This window comes from Gossypium raimondii, chromosome 11 (genome assembly GCF_025698545.1).
Source record: "Gossypium raimondii isolate GPD5lz chromosome 11, ASM2569854v1, whole genome shotgun sequence".
Lineage (NCBI taxonomy): Eukaryota > Viridiplantae > Streptophyta > Magnoliopsida > Malvales > Malvaceae > Gossypium > Gossypium raimondii.
This window is the reverse complement of record NC_068575.1, coordinates 50702275-50717956: the sequence shown is the minus strand read 5'-3', so window position 1 is coordinate 50717956 and position 15682 is coordinate 50702275. Positions and strand designations below refer to the sequence as shown.

General features: G+C 31.0%; 1 protein-coding gene across 1 annotated transcript; it reads left to right on the top strand.

Moving 5' to 3' along the window:
• Window positions 1-8986: 8986 nt before the first annotated feature.
• Window positions 8987-10773, top strand: LOC105803252 (probable indole-3-pyruvate monooxygenase YUCCA8). The gene is made up of 3 exons (XM_012635313.2): window positions 8987-9701; window positions 9793-10164; window positions 10290-10773. Exons 1-3 carry the CDS (start codon window positions 9027-9029, stop codon window positions 10515-10517), a joined length of 1275 nt encoding a protein of 424 aa, XP_012490767.1. The 5' UTR covers window positions 8987-9026; the 3' UTR covers window positions 10518-10773.
• Window positions 10774-15682: the final 4909 nt, after the last annotated feature.

The window sequence follows — 15682 nt, the reverse complement described above, 5'->3', positions numbered from 1 at the left end:
TTCTTTCCAACTCTCACTCGGCTCCTACCCCAACTTCCTCTACTTCTCATTTTACTTCACAAGTGCTCTCCGTCTTTCTGGGAAATCGACATAATGGCCTCCATTCACTTTTATCTAGATTGTTCAAACAATTTAATCATAACAATTTAGAAAATTGTCTAAAATCAAAAAAAAAAAAAAATTGAAAATTCAAAAATTGGTTAAATTATTTATTAAAAATTACCTTACTTTTAAGGTTTTTTGGGGGATAATAACATATTTGGTTCTATATTTAACCAAATCTTCTAATGTGGTACAATTATTTTAAAAATATTTATTCTGATGCCTACACTTTTACTTCGTCCATCAATGTGGTACTTATCTTCTTCTTTTTTCCTTTCCTTTGCTTACACTATTGTTTAGGGAAACCACTCTCCACATCCTACCCATTTCGGTTTTTCAAAGATTGATTGATTTTCCTTTAAGCCCAAACTACAACGCAACTTTTTTTTCCTTTATTGGTTTTGTTATTTTCAAATAAGGGTAAGTCTAGTTTTATTCTTTCTAATTTTCTTGTCAAGTTCTTGTAAGAAATATTCAATTTTACTTAATTAGACATCCAAACGTATTTTCTCTAGGGTTGGATTTGATTTGAAAAAATTAACAGTGGTGAATAGTGCTTTGGCAAGGGGTTTCCGTGATGGTGTGGCGAGTCAATGGTAAGGTTGGGAGGCTAGTCATGGAGCGACAACGGCTAGGGTTGAGGAAGGATGAAGAAGAAAGCAATACAAAGTTAAAGTATTTAATTTAAATAATTGAAATTAACAAGTTTTAATTAAAATTTAGGAGTAAAAAGAAAAGAAAAGTAATAAATTTAAATTTAAAGTTAGATTAAAAAAAGGAAAAAAGAAAAGGAGGAAGGACATAATTAAGTTTTAAATTTGGACTAATTGGTATCAAAAACTCAAAAATTTTGCTACATGTCTGCATCTAATATTTCATCTTGCCACTCTGCAAAATTCTTGAGGACATTAGTGTCAAGTACCAAATTGATAAATGCGATCAAACTTCAGGTATTAAATTGGATATTTTAAAAATATAAGTAACATGTTAGAAGAATTGATAAACTATATGACCAAATATGTAATTATCCTTTTTTGTCAAAAAGAATAGATATAATTAGAAGTTGTTAAAATAATAATTATTATATCAATAATAACAATAAAGATAAAATTATTATAATGGTTAAATTTTATTATTAGTCCATGTATTATGTGTAAGTTAATGTTTTAGTTTATGTACTTTAATTTGGTCATTTTCAGCTCTTATGCTTTTAGAATTTTAAAATTTTAGTAATTGACCAAATGGTAGCTATTACGTTCATTGCATTAAACTCTACTATTTTTAAAATTTGATGCAACAAACATATTATCGCATTTATAATGTCATGTCAACTTGTTATTTTCACATGTTACTCACAAAATAAATCGATCAGAAGATTTAACGACTATCATTTGCATTAAGATTGAAATTTGAAATTTTGACAAACATAATGTCTGAGAATGATCCAATTGTAGAGCATAGACTCAACCTACAACTTTACACATAATAAAGGACTAATAGTAGAATTTAACCAAACAAATGTAACTATTACTGTTTGGTCAGGACTAAAATTTTAAAATTCGAAAAGTATAAATACTAAATCCACAACTTAAACAAAATATAGGGTCTAATAGCAGAATTTGACCTATTATGATACATATTAATAATTTAAAACTTCTATTATATATCAATTTTAGTCTAATGTCGGGCTGGGACAAGAATTTTTGTACCTCGACCAAGCCCAATTTAAATAATAAAAAAGTATTTTTAGAATTTAAATTTAATTATAAATGTATATATATAATATCATTTAAAATATATAATTTTAATATTGCATTTTTTTTAACAATAAAATAGACTTTTTAGGTGGGTCGAGCCAACCTGAAAACAAGTATGGGCTTAAATTTCTTTTAGAACTGGGCCTTAGCTCGACTCGACGTATGAACAACTCTAGTTACTACTACATTTGAATTTAAACACATATTCAAATATTGATTTTAATGTCACAGCCACTGCTAGACCTGTCCAAGGGATTTTTGCACTCCGGCTTGAATTTCATTTAAATGATAAAAAATATTATCTAAAATTTAAATTTAATTATAAAAGATATCAATTAAAAATATATTTTTATTATTTTTTGGAGACTTGTAATGAGAGTATTCTTACTATGATTAATTTGAGAATCATTATTATTTGTATTGGGAGTGAAATAAAAAGAAAATTAAAATCCAATGAAATAAAATTTGTGAATCATGGATGGTTGGGACCATGGCCAGCTACCTACCTTATAATCATAAATCATTTTCAAATGTTGTACTTTGACAGCCCTATATTCCAATAAAGTACCCTTTCATCATCCACATACCTTTAATTCTTTCTTCCCAATTTCTTTTATTAATGAAGCTAGGAACTATTCATAGTGTTTTCTTTTTAAATTAATTTATCATTATATTATCTGTTTAATTTGTGAGATATTTCATGCAATTTCATCTTGTTAAAACATGATTTATTAATTTACTATCTAATACTTTAATTATAATTATAACACATAAAATAATATAATCTATTGATAAGCTGTAAAAGTAACAAGTTTTAATCTCATTCTTAATGTATTTTTGGATGATTAATTGCGTAAATTAGTGAATTTGATGCTCCTAATCCTTTAAATTCATGTTTCTATACTTAGGAGAGCACTTGGAATTGAAAGGAGCGAAAAACGAGCCAAAATCGGATAAAATAGAGCTGTTTCCAAGTTCCACACGGCCTGAGCACTTCCACATAGGCTGGCCACACACCCATGTGCCAACCCGTGTCGATAACGCACCATGCTTCCCAATTACGCAGAAAAACCCAATTTTTAGGCTTTCTGAGCATTCTAAAGTCTATAAATATCAATTAGAAGAGGACTTAAGGAGGGGGACAGAGAAGATTGAAGAAAAGACTCGAAGAATGCCATCGGGAATCATCTCGGAAGCAGATCTCCATCAAGATTGAATATCTCCATTTAATTTCTTTAGAAGTTTATTTGGGTTTCTTTATGTCTTGTTGTTATCTTAACTTCGAGATGTTTCTGTTTAGTATTATGAACTAATTTCCCTAGATACCTAGGGAAGGTGAAACCTATGATGAATCTTATTATTTGATTTCTGAGTTACATGATAAATACTTGATTCTTGTTCTCAATTATGTATGTTTATTTCATGTTTCAGTATTTTCAGGATATTAATTCATGTTTAATGTGCTTAATCAGTGGAGCAAAAGTCCCTGTTTAAGAGTAGATCTAGCATAATTGAGTGGAGTTACATGCAATCCTAGAAATAGAATGACATAAATCTACCAGATTAGAGTCAAATCTAATAGGGGAATCCATAGATCGAGTTAATGTGACAATAGATGTTTTAATTAGAAAGAGGTTTCAATTAATCAACCTAGAGTCAGTTGGCCTTACTCTCGAAAGAGATATTAACATAATTTAGGGATTTCTACGGATCAAGGCACAAGTGAATAAATCGTTTAAATCAGATTCAAAATAATAAGTGAAGTATAGGTGGATTCTTTTCTGGGTATTGTCTATCTCATTGGTATCTTCGATAATTTTCCTATTTTATTCTTTGTTGCGTTCTTAGTTAAATTAGTTTAGTAATTTTAGATTAAAACAATCACTCTAATTTGTCGGCTAAATAATAGAAAACGGTAATTACTAGTACTTTTAGTCCTAGTGGATATGATATTCCCTACTCACCATAACTATACTATTATTCGATAGGTGCACTTGCCTTAGTCATTTTCATAATTAGTTTAGTGACCATCATCTACATATTATCAAATTAATTTTGTTTATTAACTTTTGAAATTAATTTTAAGAGTGGTAGACACTTTCATATTATACTCTTTTGAATTACTTGTATTTTATTAATGTTAATCTCTTAATATACAACTAAAACCTAATAAATAATACTAAAATTAATATTTCTGTTCCAATTTTCTTTATGTAAACTTCAAAGTGTTAGATACTAATGCATTTGTTTATGGTGATTACAATACTATTAATTTAAAATAATATGTTTAACTTATTATTATTAAAATAAATCACTCATTAAGTTGCTGCTTTTTTATCATTATAATTGTTTAATTATTTAATATTATGATTTATACTATAAAAGTATACTGCTTATTTATTCATCACTTTTATTTTTAAATTATCAACAATATTAACTATCATATTAATATCGGTTGAGTCTTAGCTCAATTGGTATAAGCATTGTTGCCAATATAGGAGGACGTGGGTTTGAGTGCGCTAAAGCGCATTATCCTCCTATTTAAGGGTTAGGGAAGGGATATGAGTAGTTCTAGGAATTATATAAAAAAGAGTAGATATGATAAGAACTTATAATAAGATTAATGTTAAAAAAAACTATCACATTAATCATTACTAAGATTAATGTTATAGAACTTGTGGTATCAACTTATTTAATTATCCATTAATAACCCTCTTGGATGTCCATTAACGAAAATGTACATCGTTAAAATCTTATTAGGAAAACGCTATGAGATAAAAACCTAGTGAAAGAAAAAGAGTACACAACCTCCTATTACAAATTGCTTCGTTAAAAACCTTTACCAAGAAAACTCATTGGGATAAAAACCTCAATCTTGTATACTAGTCTTTCAAACTTTGTGGTTGGTAATGCCTTGGTAAAAAAGATCAAACTCATTGAGATAAAACCTTGGTTAAAAGAAAAGAGGACAATGTGTTTTAGACTCCCTTTAATGGCAACATCACATTAGATCTTTGAGATGACACATTCAATCTTGTATACTAGTCTTTCAAATGTTGTGGTCGGTAATGCCTTGGTAAAAAGATCAATCAAATTACTACTAGAACGAATTTGTTGAACTTCTATATCACATTTTTTCTCAAGATCATAAGTGAAGAATAATCTAGGTGAAATATGTTTTGTTTTGTCACCTTTGATGTAATCACCCTTCGATTGAGCTATACACGATGCATCATTTTTGTATAAGATAGTTGACATATTTTCGAATAGAGGCAAATCACATGTCTTTTGAGTATGTTAGGTCAACAATCTTAGTCAAACACACTATTGGCTTGCCTCATGCATTGCAATTATTTCTACATGATTTGAAGAGCCAGGAACTAATGTTAACTAATAGAGATCTTGAATCACTTGAATAAAATAACATCATTCCAATAATTCCTCTGAGATATCTAAATACATGTTTAAATTTCATTCCAATGTCTATGTGTTGGAGAATAACTTAATCTTGCTAACAAGTTCATAGCAAATACTATATCAGGTCCTGTGTTGTTTGCAAGATACATCAATGCCCTTATAACACTTAGATATGGTACTTCAGGATCAAGAAACTCTTCATCATTTTTACAAAGACTAAATGAGTTTATATTCACATCTAGTGATCTTACAACCATTCAGTACTCAATAGATGTGCTTTATCCTTGTAAAATTTCTTTAAATTTTTTTTCTACATAAGCTGGTTGATGAACATGAATTCTATCCTTTAAATGCTCAATCTGTAAACCAAGACAAAAAAAAAATTCGAGATATTTCATCTTTAAATAATTTACTGCATTTTGAAGCAAATAATATCTTACGACTTCATTTTTCACATTTGTTTTTGCACAAATACCAATTTATATCTTACCATCTTTACATCTTTAGGTGTTTGGTCTACAAGTTCAAAAACCTCACGTTTAGCAAGGGAATTCAATTTTGCTTGAATTGTGTCTTTCCAATCTGACCAATCTTTTCTATTTCTACATTTCTCAACAAATTTGGGCTTAGGATCCTCATTTCTTTTGTTATTCCAATAGCAATATTATAAGTAAAAATGTTGACAACAACTATTTTTTTTTTTTTGGTTTCATGTTTTCTCGTATTGACATAACTTATTGAGATCTCTTTATTTTCATCATTTTCATTTTCATTTTCATTTTCACTTTCAAGTACCTGAATCTCTTCTTGAGTTTTATAATTAGTTATGTCATGGGTCACTTCAAAAAACCCCGCCTCCTCTATATGACCATCTTGAATGTTTTCTCCTCTCTTTTTATGAGGATTTTTATCTTTTGAACCAATCAATCTTATGCTTCAGGCATGCATTACTTTCATTTACTTTAATAAATTGTCCTATTGGGACTTCAGTTCAAATTAAAACATTAGCTAGTATATAACATTTGGTTATTCTAATTAGGTCAGTAAATGCATCTGGAAGTTTATTTGTAAAATGAATTATTTGTTGAACTTCTATTTCACATTACTTTGCACGAGGATCTTAGATAATGACAATCCATTCCAAGTATTTTATTCATCCAGATTTTTATTCTCTCCCTGTAATGTTGGGAAATCTATCTCATAATAATTGACAACTCATGTCATAACTAAATCTCCAATTAATAGCTAAAAAGTATTTAATAATATAAGGAGACTCATATCAATATACATTCTAAACCTGCTATGAAAATCCATTTTTGTGCATTGTGATGGAGCAATTGGAATATATACGCACAAACAAAAATTTTAAGATGGGAAATATTTAGCTAATGACCAAAAACCAATTGTAATGAGGAGTATGTATAACTTATTGGCTTGATGCATACAAGTGTTGTAGCACGTAAATCAACATAATCTCACATTGAAATAGGAAGTTTTATTCTCATAACTAAGGGTTTAAATATTAACTAGAGGCGTTACATCAATAATTTCTCTAAACCATTATGCATATAATAACGGGCTTTACAAAAGTTTTTCAAACTCATATACAACAATCAATAAAAGTCTAAGATATAAACTCATTAATATTAGCAAGATGATTTGTTTTAATTGCATAATCTGAAATTAATCATTTAAACAATAATCATTTAAACAAGCAATCTTGCAAAAGATAAGTTGCGAGTTGATAATATATATGTGATTATTTTGTAGATGCATCTACCAAAATCATATAATATCAAAACCATCCACATGATTGATTAATGGACCCACATCCATTTCAGAAATGCAAGACATTAAATCCCAACTTTAGCTAGTGAATTTCTAATCATCAATTTTCAATGAGAACAAGTAACACATGATAATTCTTTTAAATTAAAAAACCTTCTGGCTCTTTAATGAATGTTCATATGAATTCTCAATTAATTTTCGCATCATATATGATCCAGGATGGTCTAACTGGTCACAACAAGTAATAAATGTGCAAAGAAACTTTTATAATGAATTCTCAATTAATTTTTGCATCATATATGAATTCTTAATTAATTTTCGCATCAATTAATTTTATAGATAGTGATATCAAATCTTTCATCATCCTTAAGAACATAAAAATAAAATAAGTTAGTCAAAATAATTATAATTGATCATGAATTAGCTAAAAAATTAATGAGATATGAAACATTAAATAAAAGATACTTTCTAGAAAAACCTAACATCTTGTTGTCTAAGATCTTGGAAATCATGGAAGGTAGTTTTGATCGTCGATAAAAGGAACTATCACTTTGAGTAAGATCGTGTTGACAATTTATTATAAACTAAGAGAATTATTGAATGAACAAGAAAGAAAAGAAAATGAAAAGATTATTCAACTTTCACTTGGATACCAAAAACTTATATATGCTCTTTATTTATAGGGTCTCAATCACCATAGGTTACAAACATATAATAAAGATAATTAAGATACCCTATAAATTCTTTAAAGGTTACAAAAGAATGAATTTAAGGGTTTAGAAAGTTACATGGACATCCATTTATGAATGAATTTATAACAAAGTTTTAATTTTCAAAAGTTAATATATTATTTTATTTAAAATTATTATTTAAATGTTAATTTAGTAATATAGGGAGCAATAAAAAATTATTTTGTCAAATTAAAAGCTTATTTCAATCTCGTGTTTTTATATAAAATTATAAATATAAGTATGAATAATTATTCTATATACAACTAGTGAAATAAAAAATTCTAAATATTTAAGATGTTGTCATGTCCTACTACTATTAATAATAGTAAAAGATATATGACATCATAGATCTGCTTTTGCGTAAAATAATTACCCTATAATAAATATTTTGCCCTTAATTCTGTTTTTTTTTTTGGTTTTCCTATGTATATTTTTTTTATTCATGTGCTAAGTTCAGAATCGTCCATTCCAACAATATTATTTTCAAAATTTGAATATACATTTTTTTTAAAAATGTGCTTTATTATTACTCTCAACATTTACCGATGACAAGTATTTAAACTAACAATTAATATTAAAATCATCCAAGTCATCACTTTATTATTTTGAACACAAATTTGTCATGATGATGAAACAAACAATTATAATAATTTGATAATTATTATCTTTCTTTTGTTACAACATAGTATAATAATACTATCAAAATTCACTTACTATCACACAATCATGTGGAATCTCAAGCACATTTGATGTTGGACATCAAAATCATTAAAACCCTATGTTCTCATTGATAACCCAATCCTTATTTTATAACCAGATATTTGGTATAGTAGTTGTGGGGAAAAAAGCAAAATTAAAAAAAAAATGAAAGTGATATATATTCTCATCTTCCTAATATACAAAAATAAAAAATTTTAAGAGAAAAGAATAAAATAAGTGATTGAACAATTATTTTAAGCAACTATAATGTATTATGAGATCTATTAAAAAAACTGCATAAAATAAGAAAAGGCAACTATTGGCTTATGGTTTTGGAACTGACCCTTCGGAACCGCTTTTAATTATGGAATGGTATCACATGGTCTTTTCATCCCACTTCCCTTATTTAAGCACTCCATTGATCCTTTCATCCCTGCAATCAATTTTACAACATCCCATTATCTTCTCAATAACTTCACAACTCTTCTTAAAACATCACCAAACGAAGAATTTCCTTCTTTTTGGTGTTACGATGGAGAATTTGTTTCGCCTTGCTGATCAAGATCAAGGTTTCTTTCAACGTAAATGGACTTTGGTCAATGGTCCGGTCATAGTTGGTGCCGGACCATCGGGGTTAGCCACTGCTGCTTGTTTAAGAGAACAAGGGGTGCCCTTTGTGGTGCTCGAAAGGGCTGAATGCATTGCATCTTTGTGGCAAAAACGCACCTATGATAGGCTAAAGCTTCATCTTCCTAAACAATTTTGCCAACTCCCTAAAATGCCTTTCCCTGAGGATTTCCCTGAGTACCCAACAAAGAGACAGTTCATTGAGTACCTTGAGTCGTATGCTAAGCATTTTGATATCAACCCGAAGTTCAATGAATGCGTGCAGTCAGCTAGGTATGATGAGACCAGTGGTTTCTGGAGGGTCAAGACCGTCGTCACGAGTGGCTCCAACAGGACCGAGTTTGAGTACATTTGCCGCTGGCTTGTGGTGGCCACTGGTGAAAATGCCGAGCGTGTGGTGCCTGATATCGAAGGATTGGCTGAGTTCGGCGGTGAAATTATCCATGCTTGTGATTACAAGTCTGGGGAAAAATTCCAGGGTAAGAAAGTACTAGTCGTCGGCGGTGGCAACTCCGGCATGGAAGTTTCTCTTGATCTTTGCAACCACAATGCTTCACCTTCAATGGTGGTTCGCAGCTCGGTAAGTCATCGAAACATACATTATCAATATATTGTTTAAAACAGAAATATAATCCCAAGATTAAACTCTAATGGGGGCTTTGTTTTAACAGGTCCATGTCTTGCCAAGAGAAATTTTTGGGAAATCAACGTATGAATTAGCGTTTTTTATGTTGAAATGGCTACCCATTTGGCTCGTTGACAAGCTGATGTTGATTTTAACCTGGTTGGTGCTGGGGAACGTGGAGAAATATGGACTGAAAAGGCCATCAATTGGTCCATTAGAACTAAAGAACACTCAAGGGAAAACCCCTGTATTGGACATCGGCGCATTGGAGAAAATTAAATCAGGTGACATCAATGTCGTCCCTGGAATCAAACGTTTCTCTCGTGGAGAAGTCGAGCTCCTTAACGGCGAAAAGCTCGATATCGATTCGGTCATTCTCGCCACCGGATACCGCAGCAATGTTCCTTCTTGGCTTCAGGTAAGAGAATGTTGTAAACAAACACTCCTCTGTTTCAGCTTAATTGTGCTTAATTGTTCAAAATGACAAAATAATCGTAATACACATGAAGTGACGTTGTTTTTGGTTGTATGATGAACAAACAGGAAGGTGAATTCTTCTCCAAAAATGGGCTCCCAAAGGCTCCATTCCCAAATGGATGGAAAGGCAACGGTGGATTGTATGCAGTTGGGTTCACAAGGAGAGGGCTCTCTGGTGCTTCATCAGATGCCATGAGTATTGCTAAGGACATTGGCATGGTTTGGAAACAGGAAACTAAACAACATAAAAAGAGAACCATTGCTTGCCATAGACGATGCATTTCACAGTTTTAAATTTCTAAACAAAAAACCCAAAAATATGATTATTTGATCAGTAGATAGGAAATTAATTGTTCTTTTGTTTAATTCTTTTATGTAAAAAATAAAAACCATACAATGCAATAAACCCCCCCCCCCCCAAAAAAAAAGAAAAAAAAAGGGTAGGACAGGCTGACAGAGCCCTCTCCAATGGCCCAAGTTTTGATTTATTTGGGCATTTTGTAGACTTTAGGATGATGAGGCTTCTCATAATTCAGTAAATCAAGTTAAATGAAACGCTTTCTTTTTTTAGTTTTCAAGATTTTTATTTTTGGTACCTTGATACCAAAACAAATTACAATCAATAAATTCATGACTATGACATTTCAAGTGTTTTGAGAGGAATATCACATCATTTAAGTTTATTTATAATGAATCATTATATACGATATTTACTTTTTCAATAATATTATAAAATTTGTATAAATTTTAATAATTTAGTAGAGAAAAAATTAATTTATGAAAATGATATTTCAAAGCAGCCCAACTCCTGGTATAAGCAACATGTGTTATTTAATTTTGTAATCTTAAATAAATAAAATCAGTATAAAAATTGTTTTTCTATAAAAATATAAATGTGAGAAATTCAATTACGGTTTAATATTTGATTATAAGATGGTTGAGAGAATCGGTTGCTTGCATTGATAATTCTTCTTTTATATTTAAATTATGAATGATTGTTGGGGTGGGTTCTTGCTACTTGGATCCTTGACCATAAGTTTTTTTCACAAATATAATGGATCAAATCTCCAAGTTTAAGATCAATTCATTTCCCTACCACTCTCTTAAGGAACATACATCATGCATATCATATTCTTACAAGTTTTTTAAACGTCTGTCATACATGTGTAGGACCCACGGTCATGAGGCTCAGTTGAACCTATCTACCACCAATGCCCACCATCACCTTTTATTTTTATTTTTTAATTTCTATTGTGGATAGCCAAGCTCAAAGATGGGCTATCCACATCACTATTCCCTTTATTTTCAAGGCTTAAAGCACATGGATATAGAGCCTTCTAAGTTTTTCTTTTCATTTCATTCATGCCCTAAATTATCACTTGCATATTCTAAAACTATAGGTGTGAGAATTTAGTTCATGAGTTTATTATGTCCTAATGAGCATATGAGTATCTGTGCCGGACGCTTATCTAGGCATATTTGCATATGAGTATGAAACATCATTCTTAAAATACAGAAAAAATGATTTCGAAAACATTAAGCATTCCTCATTCTAAAATGGATAATAAAACAGAACAGCCTCGTACTACAAAGTTCTATGACAAGACACAAAGTCCATGATTCTATCAACAACACATCACCCATAGCATTTAGGAAGTTAAAACACATAAACATGGCTCTTGGTATTATGTTATCTTAAGTTCAAGGCGCAGCTTTTACACTGCCATGGTTGGTGGCTGAGGTTTTGGGAAAACTCTTGCTAGAATTCTGCAACAGTTGCTAGAAAAAATAATAATTGTGCAAATGATATAATATTGTTACCTAAGGGGAAATTCTGCTGTTGATCCATGGCTTCAAGCTTTAGCAGCTAAGAGAGTATAGTACCTTTCAAAAGAGATACTTTGAAAGCAGAAACTCGAGAGATCAATAAGTCCAAGAATAAAGCCCACAAAAATAATAATGCCACCATTGACTCCTCTATTAACTCGGAAACTTTAAAAAGCAAGCTTATGGGGGCCGCTCTACATTCTCCAAATACAACATAGAGACAGCCCTCACTGGTTTTTTCGAAGACATTGATTCAGATATTACGTGAATGAGCTTTGAATTCTATGACCCATATGTTCCCCCTTTACTACCATTTCTTTCACTGCACTAACTGATCACCCTGCCTGCTTTTAAAACCTCAAAACATCTGTCATTTTCCTTAGTTTATCTGCTTGTTTTTCAAACCCTTGTAATCTGAACATCACTGATACCTATGGTAATGCATGTTTCTAGTTTCTAATAATTCGGACATCACTGCTAACAACAGTGAAAATAACACATGGGACGGCTACTTTTTTCCCTTGCCAAAATCACTTCACTAGGGGCCCAACATCATCTTCATCTTATACAAAAAACAACCATAGTCTGCAAGTCAGAACTTGCTGCTTCACATGGTTGTGTCCACCATTATGGACTCTGGTCTTGTGGACCGAAACCGAGCAATGAACATTGTTCAGAACATGCAACAAGTAAAAGAGTTTGCAGAATTTAGTAAATGATTCAATCCCTTTCCAGCTTGACCTGTTTTCTAATAATCATTCAACATTCATAGAGAATACAAACGACCAAATATAATGGCATTGGCATTGAATTCACCAGTTTCTTACAGGGTAAAAGTCTAAGGGACATGAACAATTCTTACATAGCTTAATCTCCAAATTGTTTAAGTGATGTTAGCAGGCACATCTTTTCAGTGCTTCTCCAAGTCCAGATTTCTCAACATACATTCTAGTGAAAGGTGACTCGGAAGCCTCGAGTTCGCGACAAGAGCTTCCAGCTAAATTGAGTCTGAAAGATCAGAAACCGATATCCCAAGAAAGTAAATGATTGGCTTACAAAAAGACACATCAAGAACTTGGTTTTTATGACTATGTTGGATTGACAAAACCAGGGAACAACCCGACCAAGATTGAAAATGCCAAGTTGTCAACTAGCCCACCTGCTTTATCCTATATCAAGGGACTGAGATAAGGACACAGAACAGGCAAAACTTTACTTCCATCATTAGTTAGTCCAAATCTATATACAGTTTTTTTTAGTACAATGATAGTGCAACTTAGACCTTATAATGCACCCTATATGTCGAATGAGAAACTGACTTTTCAAGCTTATCAGGACATGATAATATGCTGTGTTTCTTGTTTGATTGAGATTCATCAAGCAGGAGAATTTCCCAAAGCTTCAGACAGAAACAAAAGTGGGGAAAAGCTACAATTCAGCAACTGTTCAGGGATTCCATATATGAGAAAAAACCAAGAATGCTTTACAAAACAATCAATTTAAAGAACCACAGCAGGAATACAATAAGTTTGCTCTTGATATCTATGAAATGAACACTTTTAAAAGGGCGTCAAAGCAAAATAAGTGTTTGCTTTTAAGGGATTTATGGGACTAATATTGAAAATTTGGATTGATTTTTTCTTTTCTGTTGGATCACATTCATATATATTGTGATTCGGGATGGATATGTATTGTGATTCTAACAAGTTCTGTTGTACTAGCATCAATTACGTATTGTAGTTTCGAATATATGTGTATAATATTAATTGAAGCACAATATATGCATGAAATCCTCACGATAGTTACGGGTAGTAGTGAGCATTTTATTAATTAATAAGGTAGACTGGAAAGAAGAAAACAAGGCTTGCATGAACAAGACGAATTTCTTTATTACCCATGGAACATTTATTTTTCCTCAATCTGCTTACTTATATTAGTACTGCATGTTGGGCAAGGAATTGAGCCTTGCAATCGTTTTGGATTAGTAGTATGTGCTTTACTTCTATACATTTAGTGAGGAATTAGCATGTAGGCTTTATTTCATTGCAAGTTAGGATTCATTATTGGATTTTAAGTTTGATCCTATCATCAATATCAATAACTGAGCCTTGCTTTGATTTTTGAAAATTTTAACTAACCAGAATGAATATAACAATGAGAAGAGGCAAAGGATTATTGGGCTATGTGATTGTAATAGATTATTACTTATACATGGATTGAGTTGGGTATCTAATTATTAAGCCCCATTTATCTCTAAGATCCACTAGGCCTTTGTAACCCATTATTATTTAAGAGAGAGGACTTGATGGGAATCATGTCCTGCATGCCAAATGGTGGCTCCCATATTTGGTTTGGGGTATTAGCAACAAAGGAAGACAAATATTTAAATTCCCATCAAACGGTTAAATCTAGATTTTCAAAGAAAAAAAAACTCAGATCAGAGAAAGAGTAAGTTTGAGAAAATCTGAATCTAAATCAATTTGAGCTCAAAATTATCAGAGTTTAAGACTTGTCCAAGCCTAAACCCATTATAGTTTGAGTTCGAGACCAATTTGAGCCTAGACCCGAGATATATCCAATCCAAAATCTGAAACAAGTCAATTTTATAACTAAATAGACCTTAATATAATATGATTATATGGCAACTGATAAAGCAAAGTAAAAGTTATTGTAATCGAGAAGGAACAACGTACAAGTGGTAAAATAAGATAACAAAAGAGAGAAAGAAGTAGCATTGTTTGAGTAAGGATCACTATCACTCTCTTTGGGTAAAGACAAAAGAGTTTGGATATTATTAGGATCCTCGGAACAAATTTGGATAATGATAGAAGAGAAGATAAAAGATGACAAATTGATCCCTTAGAAATGAATATTTCACTAAAATCAATTCGATCCTTCAAGAAAGATTCTTGGCAACTCAAAGATTGAAAAAAATTCACTAATACTTTAAATAAAATAGAATTGAAACTTTTTTCTAAAAAGTAGAAAATATTAAAAAAGTGTTTAAAATTTATCAAAGTGAGAAGTGTTTACAAAATGAAGAGACATTTGAAACTCTTGTGGATAAAAGATAATATCCTTTCAAAAGAGCTTAAATCAACTTACAATTTTTAAATCAAAATAAAACAATCAACTAGGAACAAACCTAAATTCATCCAATTCACAAGGGAATAGATAACGGGGTATTTTACTAAAAAAGTCCATTTCCAACATTATTTACGGAAATAGGCCACTTAAAACATTATTTATTGAAATGGTCCAAAAAACGCAAAACGCACCTACATGGAAGCATTTTCAGGGGAAAACGCAGAAAAGCACGCTAACGAGGATGCGCTTTACCCCATGTCAGCAAAAGCGCGCTGATATGTGCTTTACCTCGTGCTTGGACTAAATTTTCAAAAAAGGTCTTTTTTTTAAATATTACAAAAATAGACCAATTTTTTAAAAATTTACTAGAATAATTCTTTATAAAGACCCAAAGTGACAACACCATTTTTTTATTTTTTGGTGCCACTAATTAATGTAGAAATAAAACTTACAAAACATATCTTTATATAGACCCAAAATCTCATTTCCCTTGTTTTCTTAAGCAATGTGGGATATGAGATATATGTATATAAAGACTCATGAAT

What these genes read in the sequence shown, in the direction of transcription:
- LOC105803252 (XM_012635313.2), top strand. Translation starts at nt 9,027, where the DNA reads ATGGAGAATTTGTTTCGCCTTGCTGATCAAGATCAAGGTTTCTTTCAA. An exon ending in CAATGGTGGTTCGCAGCTCG is followed by an intron (nt 9,702 to 9,792) that starts GTAAGTCATCGA and finishes TTGTTTTAACAG; the next exon opens with GTCCATGTCTTGCCAAGAGA. An exon ending in ATGTTCCTTCTTGGCTTCAG is followed by an intron (nt 10,165 to 10,289) that starts GTAAGAGAATGT and finishes ATGAACAAACAG; the next exon opens with GAAGGTGAATTCTTCTCCAA.